Source organism: Megalops cyprinoides, chromosome 20 (assembly GCF_013368585.1).
Source record: "Megalops cyprinoides isolate fMegCyp1 chromosome 20, fMegCyp1.pri, whole genome shotgun sequence".
In the NCBI taxonomy this organism is placed as follows: domain Eukaryota; kingdom Metazoa; phylum Chordata; class Actinopteri; order Elopiformes; family Megalopidae; genus Megalops; species Megalops cyprinoides.
This window is the reverse complement of record NC_050602.1, coordinates 3,752,113-3,775,426: the sequence shown is the minus strand read 5'-3', so window position 1 is coordinate 3,775,426 and position 23,314 is coordinate 3,752,113. Positions and strand designations below refer to the sequence as shown.

Here is a 23,314-nt window from a genome sequence, read left to right as displayed (position 1 = left end):
TTATCATGTGTTGCCATTGACTAACTCATCTTAGCCAATCACTGTGTTTTTCCACTGGAAGCAAAGTATTTTGATTCGTTCAAACACCCTAGCGACTGAAAGCCCAATGAGGCTCCACCCTCCGTGGAGTCAAGAAGCCTCACACTCCTATCACTAGCATCAACCAAGCAAATTAGTAAGGTGCTGCAATATGTACTCTGCTTCCCAGGCTGCATGGCTCCTTGTGACTGTACTGGACCTGCTACAGTGCTGCGAGTAGGGTTGGGTACCGTTTGGGTTTTTTCCGATACCGGTGCTAAAGCGATACTTTTAAAACAGTGCCGGTGCCTAATCGGTGCCTGAACCAAAAAAAGCACAGAACGAAGGTCGACAACATTAAAGAACGGCTTTTTTAAATTGTTAATATCACTTGTATCTATATGTTGGTTAACTTACCTATTAGCTTAGGTAAGTTAACACACAGTTTTCACACTTTGTAGCCATGTGTTTCTATCTACCACATGGAAGCAGCATAGTTCTGTTGCTGTGATACCAACATTGTGTAGATACAAGTGGCGTTTTTTCCCCCCGGAAGCATTTCACGTGGCCTCGGAAAACTGGAGGTGTGCTCCCGCGTCAGGTATGACTAAAGGGGAAAAATACGGGAAGAAACCTAATGCCACATGCCGGGGATCGCCGTTGTTGTGCTAGTGCTCAGGCATTTAACCCTTTCGCACGTAACTTATTTTATGCTATGTCGCGTGTTACGTTATATGGTTCGTTATGTTTTCATTAGTGTTATTAAGCTTCTCATAGTTTTCACCGCAGCATTGCTATATTTTTAAATGTTAAATTGCTGTTTCCTCAAAGCTAAAATTAGCTAGAATTTTTTCCAATCTCATGTTCTAACCGTACGCATGAAAGGGTAAGTGGCACCGAAATGAGGGACCCAAATCTGCGTTGCGATTCAGTCCGGTAGATACCGGTCATATAGGAACCGGTGCCAGTTTCGGTACCCAACCCTAGCTGCGAGTGGCTGATTGACAGGTTTCTCACCTCTGGGGGTGTGGCTGCTCCTTCTAAGCGTCCTCCTCTCTGGTGACATGTGAACGGAGCTGCTGGTGTCAGAGGAGACTGAGGCGGGAGACGACTGAGACTGCCCCGTCAGGGCCTCCTCCTGCAGGAGGAGAATAAGGAGCACACATGGAGAGCCGTGCCTGCTTCAATCTGTTCAGCCAACCTTACTGCACGTGATCACACATTTACACTGCTGTGTAAAAGTTCACTTTTAAACAGCTGATCAGATAGCCTTAATACATACACACTCCTTAAAGTTGTTCATAGTTTACATTCATTCAGTCATCTCTCAAGAGCTATTCAGGTGACTTATATTAACTGTGTGTTCATTCATGTCCACAATGGTGTTTGGATAGCTTTCAGACATGCATTCATTCACCTCTAAGGAGCTATTCAGATAACTACATGTTCATTCACATCCACTGTGCTTTCATATGGCTTTCATTCACCTCTGAAGAGCTCCTCTGGTTAATGCTGTTGACACTAAAGAAAGCAGTTGATAGCCCTTGAGAGCTTCATGTGTGGCCTCAAAAGTGAGCATGAAAAAACAATGCGCATCCATTACAAGTGAAAATGTTTCTGTTGGCTCCTGCGAAATACCAGAAATGCTATTATAGTATGCGCACACAAGATGGCGCCCTTGTGCACTGTTGTGTGCATTACCTTGTGGACTGTTCAGGTTATCACTGCTGTCTCGCCAAAGCACAATTGGAATCTTTGGAGGATCCTTGTGGATCACCGTTGTCATCACTGCTCAGTTAAGGGCAGTTGAAGGAGACAGAATCTGCTGTACTTACATGCAGGTAGTAGGGGGACAGGTCTTCCACTGATCCAGGGGAAGAGACCAAGGTGGGGTTGGCGGAGAGAGAGTCCAAGGTCATATCTGCTCCTGCAGAAGCAAGAGCAAGAGAATCATTAACTAACAGTGTTTGAGCTGCGGTAGTATGTAAAAAATGCAAGTTAGAAATATTTTGCATAAATAAGATTATAAGGTCACAACTGCAAGCCATTTGCCATGCACAGACATGCCACCTGCACTAGCCAGAGAAGAATGCTGTGAGGAGTGCTACCGTTTTCATTTATCTGAAGCCTGGCACTGCTGATAACATTAGAGCAAAAGTTCATCAATCATGCGCTAACTGTGACGTGTAAAAATATGTAGCCAAAAATGTGAAGTAAATTCACAAGACTGAAAGCTTGATGAATATACCAGGAATGCCAGGAAGTTTTATCAATGACTACATTCTACAGCATGACCCCAATGACACCATATAGGTTTCACCAACATATTGATATTGTATCTCTCAGGGCTTGAGGTGTTCTCTAATCCTGAATAACACTCAGAGGAAATGTTATGTAGCACACTGGCTATTGTGACGTGGCCTTGCTGAAACAGACAAGATGCATAACAGGGGCTGGCTCCTTTTGAAAAAGACTAAACAATTCACCGATCGGTTTGAAAAGAACAGCATTGGGGTCAGGTTACAGATCGTCTTTCCTGTGTTGTGTTAATGAAATGCAGACCAATGGGCTGTCATTCTCCACTGACACGGCCTGGGTATTAAGGCGGGGGGGGGGTTGGGGGTTGCCGCCAGTGACCCCACCTCAATACGGGTGAGGCCACGTTACCTGTGTGGATGACGCTGCCGTCTCTGAGGGTGTCAGGGTCCCAGGGTGGCAGTTCGATGCCAACATCTACATCGAGAACTTCGCCGACCTGAGGATCAAGCATACCCTCTCTCAGTTTCTCCAACGCAACACCCACTCACAGAGAGTCTGACTGAGGCCTGCTCAAGGTCCTCCTACAGTGCTTTCAACACAAGCATCATTCCCAGACAGAGTACTGTTTAGTCCTGTCGTTTTCTCAGTGCCTCACTGACAGATAAGAGCGAGCCTGCTCTGATTAGACAGCTAGCACAGTGGGAAGTGGTTGGTTTGTGGTAAATATGAGCCTTTGTCAGATATTATTTAGAGGAGGGATGCCAGTACACTCTAGGTAGCCCATTAGTATTTTTTTGCCTTCTTCCCCTAAACAACCATATTTGGTATCGTCAATTGTAATTGAGCTCGTCTGATAGCGACCCCATCTGCATTCGCTAAGCAGCGCTGAAGCGAGACGAATGCAGTCGACCATTTAAAAAAGATTTAAAAAAGAAAATGTTGATGCCTTAAAATACTTTTCTAAATATTTTTCACATTTTGAATGTATTCACTGAAAGAGCAAGGCTTTCTAACTTAGCTGACAACACATAATAGTCTTTCTACTGGAACACCGTCAGCAATAATGAAATGAACTTCAGGGCTTCACATTCCAGTGGAAGCAGACCGATGGACTCACATTTGGCACGTCTTCCAAAGCCCGTAGCAGCTCATCTGGATCGCCGATGTCTTCCAGCGCATCGATGAGGCCGATATCTGCGACATAACGCGGGCGAAACAAATTCTTGCTCAGCATACATATGTCACACATTCGCCTCACTGCGCTCACACTATTCCAGGCGTGACCGCTTGCGGTCTATACATGCGACACTGATGAATAGGCCACCTTCTTCGCTATGAACACAATACGATATAATAACAATAATAATAATGGCACTAAGCCACTAACAATGGATTACACTTGCATAACATACTCAGGGATCTCAAAGTACTTCTTAAGGAAGTGGGGGCGACTTATCCGAGCAATCACCAGCGTGTGGCGGGGGGGTGTTATTATATGACCATACTGAAAGACATTAGTTTTTGGGGGGCAGTAGAGGTAATCCCGCTACTCTGTGAGCGCCATATCATCATTAATAACACTGAGTCCGGAAATCGATTAAACCTCTCATCTAAAAGACGGTGCGCCTTCAGGTTTGGTCGTGCATATGGCTCCTGATGCAGTACTGTTGCCTTGTCTTCGTGTTTGTGGTTAGACCGCAAAAATATAGTAAAACTATAAACTCTAACTCGTAAGCACCCGTTATAGAACAGGTCTCTCAGCCCCTCCTTTTGACACTGAATCCAGTGTGAGTAAGGCAGCGACATTCATCACCATGTTGGATAAATTGGTACAGTACCCACTTTAACATTTGGCATATTGACAACACTTGCATAACTTTATCGCAATTTGCATTTTTAAATGAATTTACACGAAAAGCTGACGTTACTGAAACCAGCAAGGGCCTTCATGAGGCAGCTGTCCCTACACGACCTGCGTCACTAGAATTGTATAGCCTACAGAAGTAACATTTGATGATGTATAAGGCGTGATTGGTCTCTCTTCTTATGGAAAGTTGTTGGTATGTTAAATGTTCGTGCAACTCTAAGTGCATAGAAAATAAAAGTGTAAAATGAATCAGAAACTGCTTTCACACTTACATAAACTTAAGGTAACTTCAAGGCAACCACTCCAACCACACACGGGATTTTGTGCCTAATTACATAGCTGTCAAACATGCTACTTACCCCATTCTCCATCCTGTTCGCTGCAAATGTCAACCCCTGCATAGCTGTCCATTGCGGTAGTCTGTGGGTTGAAGTGGTTCTCTAAGTCGAACATTAAATCGGTCGCCATTCTTTCTTGAATTCATTAGTTACCAAAGTAAAAGGAATATCTTCTGACGTATAGCTCACCACTTTTTGTGCCCATATCGTACTACTGCACTTTCGTTCCCAATACGCTATAACTACACGTATTGCATTAAAACAACTACGGAGGCCTCAGCAGGACAAAGTTAACTGGATTTGAGCAGTTCGGTGGTATCAGACAACTGCACACGCCTCGCCCGCGCAGGTGTGGCCTTGAGTTGGTGACGAGCTTATGTGGGGACTGCTAAAGATGGGTGAAAAAGGGAAGCATGCGAAAAAACATAGTCGTCAGGCGTGCATTGGGTGGAGTGGTAAAGCTTGTTCGCACAATTACTATTTGTTATATATAAAAGCGTGTACGCGCACTTGCCGAAATGAAGGTACGTTCAACATCAAATAATTGAGGACCTGGTTTCTGCTTCTGCTTGTGTGGACTCAGAGACAATGCATCGTTCACTCAATCTTTCCTTATAGATTTAAGGTTTTTAAGCGGCATTTAGTATACTCTTAAACTGACCCAGGTCTTTAGCTCTTGCTGATCCCCTGTGGTGGAATGAACTTGCTGAAGCTGCCAGGGGGTAGAATTGCCAATTGCCTTGAAAGTTACTCCCAGAAATAAATTATTTAAAATAATAATTATCATAATCAGCTTTAGGATACAGGACTGAAAAAGGTCATACTTTTCATGGTAGCTTGCAAACAATGAGAAAACAGACACAACATTGATCTGGAAGAAATTACACACAATAATGCATATCCATACATTATGACAAATCATAAAATTGTGAATGCGCACCATGCAAAGTTATGTCATGAACCAGGGATTTGGCATTTAAAAATACAATTGATCATTGTGTAGTTTTGTTGGTCACAAATTTTGATTTAACAAAAAAAAAAAAACACAAAAAAAGGAAGGCCAAGCAGCTAGTAAACAGTGTTATCTTTTATGAGACCAGACAGTGAATAAATGTAAATTTTCATGATATATTGTTTGAGTATTCAAACAAATATTTTAACCACATGGTGGTAATAGTGAATAGACAGTATATCAATGCAATGCCAAAACAAGCGAAAGCCAAACAAGCTCCGCTTGTTATAGTAAATGTGAAAATTACATTGAAGAATAGAATTCCCAATGATTTTATCACAATTGTCTCCAATTTTGGAATGCCAAGTGCTATCATATAAATGCCCCGCTGCTACGACACTCATTCTTGCTATTGAGCCTTGCCGTCACACAGCGCTACTCCGATCTACCAGCAGGGGGTCACTATTTAGCCACTAAACATGCTCCATCACACCCTCCTCTATATCCCATGTGGAATGAGTCGATTTCTTCTGCCTCTGTGGATTCTTGTTGGCTGATGACATGGCTGGGGAAAACCTGGGCCATCATGCTCAAACCTGTGCATACAACCGCAAGTGGTTTTACTGGATGAGCAGCTATAGACCAGTAAAATAGCTTTAGGGTTAATATTGTAACAGCCGGAATATCTTGATGTCAGTAGGAATTCTTCATCTTCTCTCTGTGGCTTCTCCTGGAGTCTTTGGCTTTACTGGTGTCTGTCTACCCACAACTCCTCCTGCAAATGCTCCTACAGCAGCACAAACACCAGCAATTACTGCTGCTCCTAACCCCAAACCTGCTGCTCCTCCTGGCACAGCAGCTACTCTCTGCTCCTGAAAGTAACGTTGTTGGTAAACGCACTGGATCTTTTATCAACTGTTACCACACATAGAAGTGCTGCACCCAAAACCATTGCAACACCCAACAGTGTCCATGTTGTTATGCCTATTGCCATAGTTAAAAATCTGATCAGTCTTTCACTCTTTCTCAGACCTTGGGCTTGGACAATGTTCCCCTATTTTCTTACCATCTGTTTTGGTCTTGCATCTGTATGGTGTCCTCCACTGCATGGAGCATTTCATTTGTATAGGGCTGTCCTCCGTTCTGCTGGACCATACAATCAATTGCACTCGTTAGCCTTTGATTTGAACAGCATTGCTCTTTTCATCACATCACAGTTGTTACAGCTTTTGTTGTCAACGACATGGTCCCATCCTCTGCACTTTCGGACAAGCACCATCGACAAACTGCTCGACAGTCATGCCACCCTCAGGCTCGTCTCTGTAGGTGAAGAGGACAACTATACCTCAGGGCGTCCTCCCCAAACCATTTCTCAATCTGCCCTATCACACCTCTTTCCTCTGCTGTCTGCCTCTGCACCTTAACCACTAAAATGAAGGCATGAATTCCAGGAGCACAGTCTGTCACGCTTTTCTGGTTTCAGATCCTCATCAGGGCACACAAGTGCAAAAAACCCTGGTGTGTCAATCACAGCAATGTCCCTCCCATAGTGTACGTGAGATAACTGTTGGGTTTGTAGGACTGTAAGGCACCAGTTGTATTTACCACCACTCTTAACCTGGAGCGTCGGCCAGAACACTACTTAAGGCCAGGATGCACTTTACTGAAGCACAGGCACGGATTTCACACAGAAAACGGGAATAAAGGGATGGTACAACTTAATTGTATTAACAATGCGAGTGTGGTTCTGTAAACAAAGAAAGCAAAGTAATGAGTACAAGACTGTTCAAAGTAATGTTACACATACATCATGCAGCACTCACAGCGTTATCTGAACAGGATTATGCACCCTGAAGTACAACTTAATACACAAGCAAGTATAAAACAGCACTCTTATACACAGGCATACAACCAGACTTGTCTAACATGAAGTACACCTGATAAACTAAGGTTAAAGATTCTTTGGCTGACTCAATACAGAAGCAACCTGGCAAGCTAACCACAAAAGGTATATGTAAGCACGTTTCAATTCGCACTAACAATAAGAACTTTCTGTAATGACATTTAACTGCCCATGAAGACGTAATGAACAGACAAATCACATGGACTTTTCTGGCATTGACGCACCACTTAAGAGCAATAAGTTGTCCATAGTTTGTAATATCGAACCGCCGAATAACGAGCACACCACATAATGGAGCGCAATGTGGGTTTCACAGAAAGTCCATCCGTGATGACATAAGCGTTGCACTTTGACCCGAACGCTACCTAAATCAACTAAGGAATACAAAGGTGCAAGGCAAACTGAAATTATGTCCGACCTGTCTCAACAAATGAATATTAAATGAAATTAAAGTTTAGAGCCTTTTGTACAAATAGTCTCTCTTCCAGTCTCACATTTGTTTGTTTTGGAGATTCCAGAATCTGAGGGGCTGAACACCTTCTTTCCCAGGATGGTATTTCCTCTGCTGCTTTTCCTACATCCTGTTTTACACAAAAGGACAGTCCTTAGATCAGCCACCCCTAGAAAAAAGAAAAAGAAAGGACAGAACTTCATACACGTTTCCCAAATTACAAAAACAGCATGTGCACAATGTATTTAAATTAGAGTTGTCAATACAAGTAACACAGTGTGTCAGTGTAAGAAGAAAAACAGTAGCTGATATCAATATATTGATCTTTATGATATGTAACATTACATTACATTACATGTGTTTATCAGATGCCTTATCCAGACCAACTTCCAGAAAAAAAACAGCAAAAGTGTATCCATCCAACTTACATGAGCAACAGTGACAGACAAGGTTAACGCCCCCCCCCCAGCCAGCCAGCAAGTACATGCACACAATTCAAGCATCAATGCAAGTTACCTTGTGATAACCTTGTAATAACTGAAAAGTATAGGAAGTCTTTAAATACATACACTACTATAAATCACATCTAATGTCTCTAAATCACATGATATCCATGCCTCGTGCACCATCCATAATAATGTAGAGCTGTGTTTAAATTATGTTAAATGGCAGAAAAGTACATTGTTCAATACAGACAGGCCTCAGAGTTGTTGTGGTTACTGTGGTAACTGCAAACAGGGCCTCACACTCAGTGCTGTACAAATATGGCATATACCCCACATAACTTGATGGACGGCATGTCTGCCATTCAGATATCTAAAAACATTGAAGAACTATGCACACAAATATGCACACAAACTATGCCACAAACATCTGTAAATCACACAACTGATAAATATCTTACTGTGGAAAAGGTGGCTAATACTCCTCACAAGACACAGAGAACAAAAACTTCCAAAAAAGTTAATTATTTAAAAAATAATAATAATAAATAAATAAATAAATAAAACAGCTACTAAAGACACAGCATGAGCACAGAGCCATACTATGCAAAGTCTCTCCTACTCTCCAGCCACACATCTGTATTTCACATGCCTTTGGTTAGGCAGGTGTGACTAATTAACCAATGGCTGTCTGACACAAACACAATGAACCATTTACAATTACACATTTACTTGGTTTAGATGCAATTGGTTGCCACAAGCTCAATTATGGATGAAGCTGTAAATTGAAAGACAAGGACCCATAAACATATTTAAACAACTGAAGTTTTGTGGGGGATAGGTGAAGGCTCTCCCTTATACACATCAAAAAAAATGTAAGCATTGTTATATTTCATATTACTACATCAGTTGATATACAAATGGTTTACTTTCATAGAACATTGTTGCTTACACAACTTAGTTATCAATGATCACTTTCTTTGGCCAAAACGTGTAGAATTACTCATGTTCAGGCCATCATTTTTATTAAGGATTCTACAGAGGATTGAATATTTCAATGTTTATAGTAACCACAGAAATGTAATTTAATAATATAATAACCATGCAAACATAAATTACATACCATTGTGAAAGTGTTCCTCTTCTCTTATATTGCCAGGTATAGGAGATATAGGAAATGATTGATAATCCATGTAACATGTGAATCATTGTTTCAAGCCTTCTTTTCAAAGTACCATAGCCATCATATGAATGAAGACAATAGACTTTCATTTACCTTACAGATTTAGGTATGGATATGTTTATCCACACTAAATCCTCAAGCCAATTTCATTGAAAGAAGTAATTAGACGTACAATGTGAATTTTCTAACTTTCCCGAAATCAAACATGATATATGACAATTGCTAGAAAAGCACTGACTACTTACCTTCCATGACACTTCTCTGGTAATCGCGTAGTGTAATAGCTGTGTTTGTGTGCTACTGTTGAACTGCTGAGTTTTTATATCCCTGCTAGCACACCAGTGAAATAGACTAATGCTCTTGGTATTGAAACAAAAAGATATGAAGCACCCCAGGTTTTTGAGACTGGACTGCGCTGATTTCTTGATATGAAATCACGTGACTTTAACATGAAAAAATTCTACAAGGTGGAGCTGGAAGTAAGGCTCAACCTCAATGGAAAAGAGTGAGGTGCTGCTATTGTTGTGTGCTGCTGTTGAGGTCAGCTTTGGCATCTGTGCCAACAGAGAAAAGAAAACTGACGGTGAACTCAGGAAACATCTGCTTTCTTGTTCTTACTGATGGCAATGCATAACAATGTTATTGCAGATCTTGCAAATCTGTGATAATAAATCACATGGGTTTCAACACCAATGATCACACGCACATCCTAAAACTGGGATAGGTGCAGGACTAAAACTCAACACAAAAAGAAGACTACACCCTACTCTAATGCTCACAAGTGGTTTCATTTGCACATATCAGTCATTGTTGTGCTTATGACTAAACAATGAGCTATGTTTTGCAGTATACTAAAAATATTTGCTATTTCAATTTCAGAAATCAGAATATTTCAATTTTCAGAAACTGTTTAATAATGTATTTGTGGTTTGTGATCATCTAACTTGAAAATGTTTTACTTCTGTTTTAAGCTCGTCTTCTGAAATTTGATGATTAGGTATGAGACAACTGTTCTATAAAAAATTCATTTGTGTTCTCTAAACTGTTTTTCATTTTTGAAGCTCATCAAAGCGTATTTTTCAATGTATTGGTATGTACATTTTGTGACAGCATACAGTCTATATGTAGAACCCAATTATTAAAAAGCTGGTGGGGAGCTCTTGAGTAGCACAGTGGTTAAGGTCCTTGCTTCATCAGCCAGCCATGACCAGCAGCCCACAGCTGCAGAGTAGCTTCCTTCTGCTGGGTATACGGGTGGGTGTGCTGGCCAAAATCTGATCTCACAGCTCCGAGGCGCCCTGTGACTTGTCAGATGCCTGCGAGTTGCTTGGGTGGTGTCAGCAGAGTAGTGCTTATTCTCCAATGAGTGCCTGCCTGCTCTGCTGTGGTGCGCTGACTTGTAGTGTGAAAAAGTGCCATTGGCTGTGTGTGTGGCTGAATATTACAGTTGTCTCTCCTCAGTGCATCCTGTTGCACTCATTCATCCAAAGTAATGATCTTTGCTGTGGGCGTTCCTGACATACATTATATGACTCCCTTCCTTTCCTCCTGCCCATAGGCCAAATGATTTTTTTAAGAATGTCAAAATTACCCATTAATTGTGTAATTAGGCAAGCAACTGTGTCACTATGGATACCTGAGCGCATACAGCAACATCTGGTGGATAACAAAAGAAATGCCAGTTTAAATCCTGGCAGGACTCAAGGGCTGAGAAAAACTAAGGGCCCTACCTATGGGCATTAACTTTGATCAATTTTCACATTTTCAACATCTCCCTTTGTTAGAATCACAAACTTGCTAGCTGGTTTGAATTCAAAATAAAATTTAACACATACAAATACAATTTGAACAGAGAACTATAGGCTACCTTACATTTCAATGATCTCAAACATAAACGAATGCACTATGAGGATGGTTGCTTCTAACCACTTAACATAATTCTTTTTTTATCAGTCTTTTCAAGGACTCAACAAATTTAGAAATCTGTTGGAAAGCAACATCTCATCTAGAATTCATTATGGAATTGTGTCAACACACACTGTTCAGAGCTCATATGGAAACACTCCTGCTGGGTGCATTTATTCCAGAGGAGTTCTTGGAATGCAAATATAAATTAGCCAGCTGAGTTAATTGACATCCTAAAAATCCGAAAACTATATCTCATAAATACCGGGCAAGCTTAATAGATTTCAAAGGATGATCTTTGAGGTTTCAGATTAATTTATTTCTTATACAAAATAATATAACATGACCGGAGACACACTGTTGGAGGAAATACGTGATACTGTAAATATGAATAAGAAAACTAGGAGATTGTGCCAATGTCATTCCATTGCCAGACAGCAGTATCTTTCCAGCTTGAAGTGTTCACGACATGATGTCTGTTTACTGGCCTCTTGAAGTAAATGCTCATTGGTAATACATGGGGACCTTCACACCGCGTGTCCGTCCTGCTGTTTCAGTGCTGCTATGCTGATGTGTTTGATTTCGTCCACGCGGTTCTTGTGGATCTGGAAGGCGGGCGTCACCCAGCGACCGCAGGAGCACTGCTCTCCGTACCAGTTGAAGGAGCCCAGCTTTGAACTGCACTTCGGGCAGAGGAGCTGCAAAAACAACAGCATATTAATCACAAGCCAATCTGCTGACCTCTGAGGTATGATAATAAAAAAAAATAGCTGACACCGTTTAAGAATGATTAAAAAAATAAAATATTACATACTCATATAATATGAACGTGATACATGTATAGTTAAAAGTGCCAATGTTGTTATACTGAATATCAGCACTCATGGAATGCCTCTTGTCCATTCAAATTACTTGGTCAAAGCTAACTGTTGTATGAAGCGCAATTTGAACATAAAATGCTTCTCACGGCAAATATTGATATATGTGATTAATTTAGATTAATTATTCACAAAGCATGTAATTAATTCGATTTTTCTTTTTAATCACTTGACAGCGCTAGTTTTCACTCTTCATCTTTGTAGCCATCTGTTTCTATCTACCACATGGAAGCAGCATAGTGCTGTTGCTGTGATATCAACATTGGATAGATACGAGTGGCGCTTTTTTTCCCCGGAAGCATATCACGTGGCCTCGGAAAACTGGAGGTGTGCTCCCTCATCAGGTATGACTAACGGGAAAAAATACGGGAAAAAAACTAACGCCACATACCGGGGATAGCTGTTATTGCGCTTAAAATAGCTATTTGATATATCGCGACAGCTATATCACCCAGCCCTAACTTACAATTTCTTACAAGTTACAATTTCATCAATTTATGCAGCCAAATATTTAATGAACAATTGTGGATTTAAGTCCACGGGTACAACAGTAGAAAACTAAACCAGCAACCTTTCAGTTACAACCACTTTGGCTCCCTACCACTATACTCACAACTGCTGCCCAAACACACAACACATATACCAAACAGACATATGAAGTACACAGACATATAAACAATACACACACTGCATGACAGCACACACACTCACAATTACACATATACATATACTGCATACAAACAATCTCCAACTGCTCATTGCCCTTGGGTTTGAATTTGCCTTTCAAGTCTCAGCATGCTGTCAGGAAGTTGCCTACTATACTGTTCCTGGCAAAGGTAACGGCCCTTCCAACAGCCTTACACTCAAGATCACCAACACTACAGTGATAGTGGAAGGTTCAGCATTATGTGAACACCTCCACCATCACTGTTATTCAAGCTCTGGACACCAAATATCCTCAAATCTGCACAATGCTCTCTGACTTCAACCATGATTTTAAATGGTACCAACAGACTGCTTCTGTGTGTCACTTCCTTTTGATTTCTGGCTGCCGGTACCTTCTGTAACTTTCATACAATGACTGCATGCTGCTGGATTACTTCTACAAGACTTTATTTTTAGATCATTAGAAGGCGTGAATAAAAAATTTCATAGTGGATTTTTTAAACAAGCAATTAACTGTAAGTGTGTGCGCCGGTGTTTTGTGGTGTTAGCAGAATGTTGGAAATTGGTAGCTGGTAGTAGCTGGTTCTTGTACATTGCACTGGATAAGAACATCAGCCAAGCTAATATTCTGAAATGGAAATGGTAGCATTAATACTACTTACTTTTACTGTTTACAGTAAATCCTCCATTTATGGAAATGACTCTTGCCTGGACACTGGGTTAAATACCTAATGGGTTGGCCTTCTGGTTGCCCGTTTCCATTTATCATGTCTTCATTACATTTCATCAACTCAAGACCACGACGCACGTAACAGAGAGATATGCACAGTGTTACATGAGCGGCAAAGACAATTCCACCCAGTATTACCTGTCCATCCAGCACGCCAAGCAGCGCCTGCTCCATCCACTGCACAGGCTCAATGAAGTACGATGTGCACTGTGTTTGCGTGGGGCCGCGAGGGACCGTTTTCTTATGAGCAAAGGCCGCTGGCCCGCTGCCGGTGTCGTGGCTGAGAATGCTGGTGCTTCGGAACAGTGTCCGTCTGTGGGAAAACACGGAGAGGGTAGCACCACGCGATAAACGCCGTGAACTGTCTGAAATGAGGCATATGCAGAGAGCGAGTTTTTTAAAAGCGTCTCCCATCACATACCGGCACTTTCTGCATCTATGGACGACCTCGCCGCTGTCAGCACATGTGGTCATGGGATCGACAGCGAACACGTCCCGCGGCACGCCCTGCAACTCTGAATCACAGACAGGAACTAGCTCAGATTATACGAGCCTGAACGATCTCTACCAGGCCACGCATTGCAATTAGGTAACGTTGTTAAAATCGCCAATTGTTGTTTTTTCTTTGTTACACAGATGTATTAAAATTTTGCATATGAAGGTACCGTCTACACTTTGAACCAACATAATGTTGATCTCCATACATTTTTCGTGTTTTGGGTTGATCTCCTTCAATTCTAAGTCCAATCAAAATGCTGCAGGAGTAAAATTTACTAAAAAGCTGCATTTGCTTAAATCGATCGTCCAAGTGTCAATTCAAACCAGTAAGACTGCATGCAAGCTACAGTCTAAGGCTCTGTTGCATAGTGTAGGGTAAAGACAACTGCACACAGCAGGTGCTGAGCTGCTTTAATACATACAATTAGCTCAAATAACACATACCTGGGTACTTATCTGTAATTTTCTGAAGCCTGTACTGCTTATACATGGGAGTTGTAATGTCCACTTCACAGCCCATTGACTCATACAATGCTAGCTGATTCAAAAACTCGTCATTCATCCTAAAGACAAAGATGGCCCATTGACAATGTGCACCTCCACTGTAGGCAACAGACTAACATTTGAACATTGAACATTTGTTTAGCGCAATTACTGACAGAGCATATACAATATTCCTGTGTAAAACCAAATCACAATCATTGAAGGTATTAAATTAGTGCTGACCTTCTGTGAAGCTATTCTTCAAGAACTGTCACATGAAACCCAGCGAAGTGCTTGGGTGGACATATTGAGCAGGCCACATGTATGGGCTTGATGAGGCTCACTGATCAATGCTTAACACATGCAACTGAAAATATGCCCTGACATTTTTTCCCTAGAAGAAGCATTATGACTACGTTTCAGGTTTAAGTAAGACATTAGTAAATGGAAGTCTGTTTGCGTGGCGGTTAATACATCTGTAATACATGGATGCTTTGATAATATCAAAAGCGCCCATTCAAACTCATTTGTGATTGATGGTGCAGAAGTCCTACCAAACTTACTTGACATCTGGTTTGACTTGCTGCAGTCTGGCGTATGCGTCACTTAGGGTCAGTTTGCAGGACTTCATCAAAAAGGCTGTAACCACTGCCGCACTCCGACTTTGTCCTGCATGACTAAATTACATTAATATTACATTATTTAATTGCTGAATAAGATGACATACAGTTGTATACATTGTCCTTCTTTCTCTGTACACCTACCTTAAACATACAACAACTAGTCACGATACCCATCGACAAAAGCTGACGTACTTTAACGGACATGCTGCGTCACAATTTAACATACATAAGTTAATCGTGTGTTTGTGTTCGATATTGATTTGGAAGGAACAAGGGTTCAGGTCATTCTTACCAATGAACAAGTACTGCGGCTGAGGGGGCGTCAATCGCGTCGGAGATGAACCGCACGCAACCGTCCAAAGAACTAAGCAAATCAGTCACCGCCTCATCCAGAGCATACACAAACTTTGTTCGAAACGATCCCCGTAATTGTGGTTCTTCAGAATCAACGGTCAGTATATGTGTGATGCCTGCTTTGGCCAGTTCCTGGCCGTCTCCCAGGTCTGAAGCCGCTCCTATGTAGAGTCCTGCTTGCACAGCAATCATATCTTCCGCTATGTATGACCAACTACTTACAAAGCTGAGCAATCGACAATAACCTGAAAATAAAGAAAGAAAAATCAGAATGCTCAATTTCCTTCAGTGCTGTTGCGAATAAGCTTTCTGTTCCAAGATCAGACACAACCATGAACACGTTATCTTCAGTATTACGAAAAGCATATGAGACTAACATACGTTCATAGCCAGCTGGCTACATCTTAGATTTTAATGCTAATAATTGGCTGGATAGCAGGACAGTTAGCTGTCCGTTTCGTTCAACCTAAAATAGGCTACACTTTTGCCGTTGTTTCAGGTTGGCTAGCTACATCTTCTTGCAAGTGAATGCATCTGCTGACAAGTTGTGTTTGATTTCAGTTTGTTTAAAAAAAAAATGATCGGACACTGTAGCAGCGATTCAAAAATGCAGTCATTTAAATTCACCTATAATATTTAAGGTAGCTCTACAGTTAGCATACAAGCTAATATGCAAACATCCTAAACAACTGCAACTCGCGTGGCGTTTCTTGTTCTATCACAACATCATTCCGATCTCGCAACCAACTCGTTTGATTTTAGTTCCGGGTGGAATTTGGAGGTTTCCCCTGCCAAAATAAATATTGGACGTGAGTTAAGTTTATTTTGAATCACAGTTATAACTATTAGATACTCTCGTTCTAGCAATAATCATTGCTTCCATCTGAAACAATATGAAAAATGTGTGTTTTCTAAGTCTATCCAAACAGCTAGTCTAGTCTACCGAAACGAATCAATATTAGCTACCTAACTTACTTAGCTAGTAGACCTGTAACACTTCCTTGGAAATGATTGAGTAGTTACATTGTTGAGAAAGGTGGTCGCAACACGGTGGCTAATAACCACTTTAAATAACCCTGAAAATTTGACACGTGACGATGCCAAAGAAGTGAAATAGCTTACAAGCTTGCTGCTAACTACATTAAACTTGCAGTCTGTCACGACAAAACAGCCACGTCGCAGCTGACTTGCTTGTCTAAGGGAAAAACAGAACTGTCTTAGAGTAGTAGCTAGTTCATGAAGCCTGCAGCAGGAAGGCCATGAGTATGCAACGTGCGGAGTCCACGGGACTCACCCCGGACATATGGCACAAGCGTGACTCTGAACAACTCCCGCTGGGCACCCCTGATTGCACAAGTAAGTGCAGTGTTATCACAACCGCTGTCCCAACTGCGGCAGTTCGGATCAGCTCGCTAACAAGCCAGCCGAGGTTATTAAACTGATGTGACAAGTAGCTAAGCTAAATACGTGGACGGTGTGGCTTTTCTTTGGTAACTGTCTGTCGCCCTGTTTGGGCTCAAAGTATTAACTTGTATTTATTTACTTTAATTCCATTGTATTATCTGTGCAGTACTGGAAGATGCCTGCTTGTGACACCCCCTAATTTGTTTATGAAAAGACATGTTAATCAAGATTGCTAATTTAGCTAGCTCTGTACTTTCCCCCTTTTAAGACTGCATTCTAGAGCAACGCACGTTAGACTTAATGAGATGAGATATTGAGTATCCTGCTTACTCAAATGTGATGTTATGTTTGCACAAATATAGAGAATTAAAATTTTACCTCAGGATGGTTTGTCATCTTTGTTGATCCAAAATGGACAAACACAGGAATCATGATGATTAATGGTGTTCCCAAGGTCTAAATACTGTAGAAAAACAAGGGCATGAAGCTATACGAGGATGAGTCCAGTAGCTGGTCTTGTTCACATAGTTATTGCATTGTTTATAGTTTCTCCATCTGTACCTTCTTTTAAGGTTTTAAGGTTTTTTTTTTTTTTTTTGCTTTATTTGAAAAAGACCTCCAAGACTTTACTAAAAGACTTCCAAAGTCTACATTATTTTGATTTTGTATGTTTGACATTAACATTTATATTAGCATGCTTTTGGGTTACAATGCTACGTGGAGTACAAAGCACTTCTTACAAGAAAATGAAAGAGAATAAATTTACAATAAGTAACTTACGAAAACAAAAAGCAGGTGTGTTTTAAAATGAAACAAAAGGAATTGCCAACGAATAAAAAAGGTTTAAAAGAGACTACAAGGGCCGTAAAAATAACGGTTATGTGAATACCCGATGTGCTTTGGCAAAGTGCTGTACTGTCCGGGAGCAAGCACAGAAAAAGATAAATCACCCATTGTCTTTAAACAAGACATGGAGACACACAGGAAGCATTCGGATGCTGACCTGACGTTTATTGGGAACACATATGGAGTTGAGAACTCTAGTCTAGGCGTAGACATGTAATCAAGTACTTGACAGTGTAAAGCCTTAAAAGTGATTAATGCACAAAAAAATCTATCAAGGGAGTACAGAACTGATCTCTGCATAGGGCTATTGTATGTATTAATCATTTTTATTTATTAACTAATTATACAGTATATTGTGACACACAAAAAGTAAAAATATCTGTTATGTGTATTATTACAAACTAATATGATCTCATTTGTTCAAACTCCTGTTTACATTTGTCATTTTAGTAAGTTCTTTTCAATAGAAAATCTACATTTCAAGACAGAAATATCTTGAAATGTAGACACAAATCAAAGAGTGAATAACTTGTCCCTTAAGAATGCGTTTCCTTGTTTCTCTGCTGTCATTCCGTTTGATCTCACTAGATGGCAGCAAACAATCTTTATCTTGCCACCTGGCATGGAATACTTAGTGTACCACTCACATGGTGACTGCAATGGTATTTTTCCTGATGGTGTTTTAACATAAGGTTATGGCAAACGCATGTCATTATAACGTAAAATGTATATTCATGCGCTAAAACAGTGGTTTGCAATCTGGTCAATCAGACCTTTATGTAATACATATAATGCTTCCCACTTGTCAGTATTATTTCTCCATTTTATTGAATTATATGTACTGACTCTTATATTTTTTCCCTCAGAGCATTGGCCACCACCTAACTGGCCTTCTGGGATTAGAATATGAACGTTATGTTATGAACGTTAGAATATGAACGGGTGTTTGAATGGTTAGAATATATACCAATGCCTAAGTCTAGCCAAGTAGAATGTGGTCCTATGAATGAGGAAGAGACCCGAACCAGCACTTGCATTCCGTTGTATAGACTGATGTGACTTGCAGCATTTATGTTTTGCATAAATGCATAAATTGCATATGTTTTTGTCCCTTGTATGAAAGAGAAAAATAATAGTAGTGGTAAGGAGCAGGGCTTTTAACTAAAAGGTTGGTGGTTCACTTCCCCACTGAAGCGCTGCTGGTGTACCCTTAGACAAGGTATTTAACCCAGAATTGCCTTAGTAAATATCTAGCTGTATAAATGGATAACATGCACTAACCACTCATGTAGTTATGAAAGATCTTTTTCCCACTTAAGTTTGATTTTTATGGCTGCCTGCTTCAGTTTCGCTGAGTGCCACCAAAAAGGTCTTGACCTTCTTTATAAATAGATCATTTGGCAGTTCCTAGAGGGCGTGTTGACAAGTTAGCCTATCCTAGATTTATTAACCTTCGTGAAATACTGTAATTCACATGTAGATGAAAGTGATGTTCGGTAAGGAAAGTCGTCACAAAAACACAAGCTCAGTTTTACAACTATGAATATGAATGCATATAGGATCAAAAATGTTTGTGATAGGCCCAATGCCTGCTTATGCAAATCCAAAATGATGTGCATTCTCATTGAGGAACAGTATTGCAGTTTTAGCTTGGTTTTCATTCTCTGATGTGATGTGAAAGCTGATGCTGACATATGAGTAAATATGAGTCTCACTTTCTGGGCCCATGCTGTCTTGACCCTTATTTAAAGGTGCAACAGGCTATCTCACAGCATCTTGTCCTTTCACTGAAGAACTCTTTTTTTCTGCTTATTACTTATGGCATTAAAAACACAGCCATACATTTGAGATTCTTCTCATACGGTATTGATAGAAGTACAGTGATAGACATACTATTAAAACAGGTCACAGTGTAAAGCCCTTCTGTACCCCACATTTACAAATGAATTTCATGCACTTCGGTAAATGGATAGATTTACTGGCTGCTAGGGATTAGTGAGATATATTAGATACTGTATTCTCTCTTCACGTGTTTAGCTTGCAGTTAATCACATATGGGGTTGGAGTGTAGCCTAGAGGGTAGGGCCCTAAGATTGTAATCATAATTATTATTAAAGCAATGTCCATCCTTTTAATCCAGCATTACTTGTTTAAGCCTGGAGCTGGGTAGGTTTCCAACACTTTGGTAACTGTCCAGCTGTATCCCTTAAAAAAGATGTTTGTTGCACTAGAAGAAGGCATTTGGCAAACAAAAATGTATGGGATAGGATGTAAATGTAATATAATTTAATACTGCAGAATAGTCGAGCAGTACATTGCAGATATAGTATATTTATCAGCACGGTTCTGAAAGTAGCCCACTCTTCAGAGTTACATTCCTTGAGTTAGTCGTGATTCTTGCACATGAAATGGGTCACACTCAGTCGTGACGACCAGAAGCAGGTGAGTAATGCTTAATCCCATCGGTGTCCTCGAGCTGGGTTGGGTTTAACCTTGGGTGGTCTCACAGAATCCCTTCTACACCTGATCCACTAACTCAGTTCTTCCTAATTCTTCCCTCAGTAATTTCGTCCGCAACCTGGATGTGAAACGTCATTCCAGCATCAGAAATGCCCTTAAAACCAAGATAGCCCCCCACCACCACCACCACCACCACCACCACCACCTCCACTCTGTGAATATGTTATTGAGAAATAATATGGAACATAGCTGTATATATCTGTAGCGGCAGGATGTTCGTATCGAGCGCATTGCGGTTTTGGATTAGCGGAGGGAGCAGTGCTGTTGGACGGATTAATAATTCAGCGGTCTATCTAATGTGGACCACTACAACGAGGGAGATGTAAGAAGCTGTTGAGTCTTACCAAAGCACCTCTGGAAGATATTCAGTGTGGTTAAATATGCCTGAACTTCCTGGACGCAAACAAGGGATTAGCAGGTCGACAAAACGCGGGGACGGGCTGTACTTCTTAAAAGCACACATCCATGCAAAATGGATTATGGCTGTGCAAACTCCATAATTACCATGCTCTTAGTGGCCTTCAGTTTTCAATAGCCTGCTATAATAATTGACATTTTTAAAGGCCAACATGTTTTTTGTGTTAAAAAAAAAGTTTGTTTTCACATTACATTTACCATCACTGATCATCCATTCACTGCTTCTGTGCTACCAATACAGTGGTGTTACTCTGTGATGCACTGAAAAAATGTTTCAAAGCAAGATAGTCACTTCTCTGAGTGACAAGGATGAAAATGTATTTTGTTCCCCCTCTGCATCTCTTACCAGCAAGAATCCGACATCTCCTGTTTCTGCAGGATCCTCACCTGTTAATGTCTCCGACAGCTATTTTCTGACACGTAACAACAGCTGAGCAAGGGACCTGTTCTATTACATAAGACGCAATCCTCACATTCCAGCAGCTGAGATCAATGAGATCAGACCACTGTTGCATGTTAAACCCAATGGTTTGTGGAGGACAGAATGCAGTCTGAATTGGCGACTCATCAGGGTGTGAATTAACCTCCTCAAGTTTCGCTGGGTAGCCTAGGTTGTCCATTCCATGCTTTTTAAAGCAAGTTCTTTGGTGCTCTTAAGCTTTAAATGAGTTTAAATAAGTTTAAGTTAAGCACTTATGTTTTCTTGTTCAGGTGGTTTGTGCTGCATTATTCCAAGTTTTTTTTTTATTTTAGAATAGGATCTAGGAGACAGTGTGCTTTGACACTGCAGTTTACAGAAGACTGGCCACCTTGAGACTGCCCAGGTATGAGCCTCAAGGTTGAAATGTAGAAGGCATAATGGTGTGCCTGCTGATGCTAACTTTGTCCATGCACAGTTTTACTTATTAAATACTATCTGTTCTTCTCTATGTTCGCTGTCCACTACTTCCTTCTTCCTACTTGACTGTACGTTTGTGTATGATTTTGGCACAGACATTGCTCGGGGAAGGAAAGGGGTTGAATGACCCTTAGATTTTTTTTTTTTTTGGCAGCACGGGTTCCTATCCCTCAGTGGCTCTGTGACACGCCCAGTTCCCCATTCTTTTGGCACATCTTCTTTTGCATGTCTTTTTTTCATGTGGAAGTTTACTGGAGGTCCACGGCGTTGCGTGGTGGGTCTGGTTTTAGGAGTTCAGGTGTCTCATTGCCTGGGCCAGGTGCTTTCCTGTTTTGTTTCCGTTGGTGTGATTGCTTTTGGCGACACTCTCGTGAACGAATCCCACTTCTGAGGAGGTCTCACTCCTGAGCCTCCTCCTCTTCCTCCTCCTCCTCCTTCTCCTCCCATGTCTGGAGGGTGTCCAGGCGACGGACCGCTGGGGAATTGGCCGAGGCGCCCCGGCCATCTGTTCGGCCGCTCAGGCGGCTTGCTTCGAGCAGTGCGTTTGCCATCTTCCTGTTTTGTTTCTCCGCCTGCCAGTCGCTCAGTCGCGTTGCACAATGTTTTTAGGTCGAGGTTTCCTGCTGGTTTCAAGTCTTTATTTAAAAGCTATTTAAATCCCTGGTCATGCCATCCTTTCTCACAGCTCTGTCTACTGAAGTGTACTTGTTGTTCCCTTTCCCTGTGTTCTTTTGTTCTTCCTTGGGTTCAGTGTCTTTCACGCTTAGTAATCACTCTTTAATTCCTCGGCAGATCCCCCCATCCGGCAAAACTTACACATACTACATTTTTTCCTTACCATGCATTTCTACCCCTGTATGTTTGCTGAACCATCTGAGGTCACACACCTTGCTTGTCTTCTATTCTTGCAGTTGTGTCTTAGGAGAGACAATTGATCAACTCCATTTCCCTGCTAATCGTTTCTCTGCTTGTGTGGGTACAGTGGGCTCTTTGGATTCTTACCTGTTGTACTTCAACAATCCCAATCATCCACCATCCAAACAAGCTAATTTATGGCCTGGAATGTGCCAGCGTGCTGGCACAGTGTTGAACACTGTTTATGTTACTTACAGACTGGAATTCAATCTAACCACATTGCAGTTTTGCCCTTAACTCCCATTGACAAGTTTACGTAAAGCTACCGTTATCTTATTGTTGTTATTAACAGGAGAGACAGGCTGATGTAAACACAGTGCAAGTGATGTTAAAATGTAGCACTTGCTTAAGTCGAGCACTGACTGGGTGAATCTGGGCTTTAGTTTCGGCGTGTTTTCTAGAAACTCGCACCTCGCGTGTGGTTTGTGTTTATTCTCTCCCACTTGTGAGGGGAACAGCAATGTCACTGGCCGCTTTTATGTATCACATTATATTTATTCACGTCCATGCAACAGTTCTGGAGAAAAAAAAAACATTAACGCACCTGGTTACAAGTTAATTAGTTCTGTTCTTAGGTACAGGGACCCGCCAACTAGCTGGCTCACAAACTAATAGCTAGGTAACAATGTTAGGCCAATATTAGATATTGAAGTGAGGTGCTCTGAAAATATGACACACAAAGTTAGTAACGGGGAGCAGTAGCAGATTAGCCTGCCAAGACAACAAGATACTGGCAGATATCTTTCTGGTCAGCTACATGTAT

The 23,314-nt window shown here is 41.2% G+C and overlaps 3 protein-coding genes across 4 annotated transcripts in view; 1 reads left to right on the top strand and 2 right to left on the bottom strand.

Annotated features, from left to right (window-relative positions):
- LOC118795885 (cyclic AMP-dependent transcription factor ATF-6 alpha-like) overlaps nt 1-4,708 on the bottom strand; it is a 53,329-nt gene extending 48,621 nt beyond the window's left edge. The window contains exons 1-5 of the mRNA XM_036554657.1: nt 4,504-4,708; nt 3,395-3,471; nt 2,686-2,773; nt 1,854-1,945; nt 1,036-1,156 (exon numbers count right to left, since the gene is read on the bottom strand). Of these exons, the coding sequence (XP_036410550.1) occupies nt 1,036-1,156; nt 1,854-1,945; nt 2,686-2,773; nt 3,395-3,471; nt 4,504-4,612 (487 nt within the window). The 5' untranslated portion in view covers nt 4,613-4,708. The remainder of the gene's footprint in view (nt 1-1,035; nt 1,157-1,853; nt 1,946-2,685; nt 2,774-3,394; nt 3,472-4,503) is intronic.
- A 6,964-nt stretch (nt 4,709-11,672) lies between these two features.
- dusp12 (dual specificity phosphatase 12) lies at nt 11,673-16,250 on the bottom strand. Of its 2 annotated transcripts, XM_036554720.1 has the most exons (7): nt 16,179-16,250; nt 15,490-15,796; nt 15,138-15,251; nt 14,536-14,654; nt 14,015-14,108; nt 13,732-13,906; nt 11,673-12,017 (listed from the first exon to the last, which is right to left on the bottom strand). In XM_036554720.1, the coding sequence occupies exons 2-7, from the start codon at nt 15,741-15,743 to the stop codon at nt 11,847-11,849; spliced, it is 927 nt and encodes a 308-aa protein (XP_036410613.1). In that variant the 5' UTR covers nt 15,744-15,796; nt 16,179-16,250; the 3' UTR covers nt 11,673-11,846. The 2 variants fall into 2 exon arrangements, with proteins under 2 accessions (XP_036410613.1, XP_036410612.1); XM_036554719.1 differs by having other exon boundaries at nt 15,490-16,246.
- Nucleotides 16,251-16,853: 603 nt separating this feature from the next.
- Nucleotides 16,854-23,314, top strand: part of rxrga (retinoid x receptor, gamma a) — a 39,127-nt gene continuing 32,666 nt past the window's right edge. The window contains exon 1 of the mRNA XM_036554222.1: nt 16,854-16,907. The gene's annotated coding sequence lies outside the window, so the exon portion shown is untranslated. The remainder of the gene's footprint in view (nt 16,908-23,314) is intronic.

Coding starts and splice junctions, on each gene's coding strand:
- dusp12 (XM_036554720.1), bottom strand. CDS start 15,743: ATGATTGCTGTGCAAGCAGGACTCTACATAGGAGCGGCTTCAGACCTG. Junction 15,252..15,489: donor GCCGCAGTACTTGTTCATTG/GTAAGAATGACC, acceptor AATGTAATTTAG/TCATGCAGGACAAAGTCGGA. Junction 14,109..14,535: donor AATTACAGATAAGTACCCAG/GTATGTGTTATT, acceptor TCTGTGATTCAG/AGTTGCAGGGCGTGCCGCGG.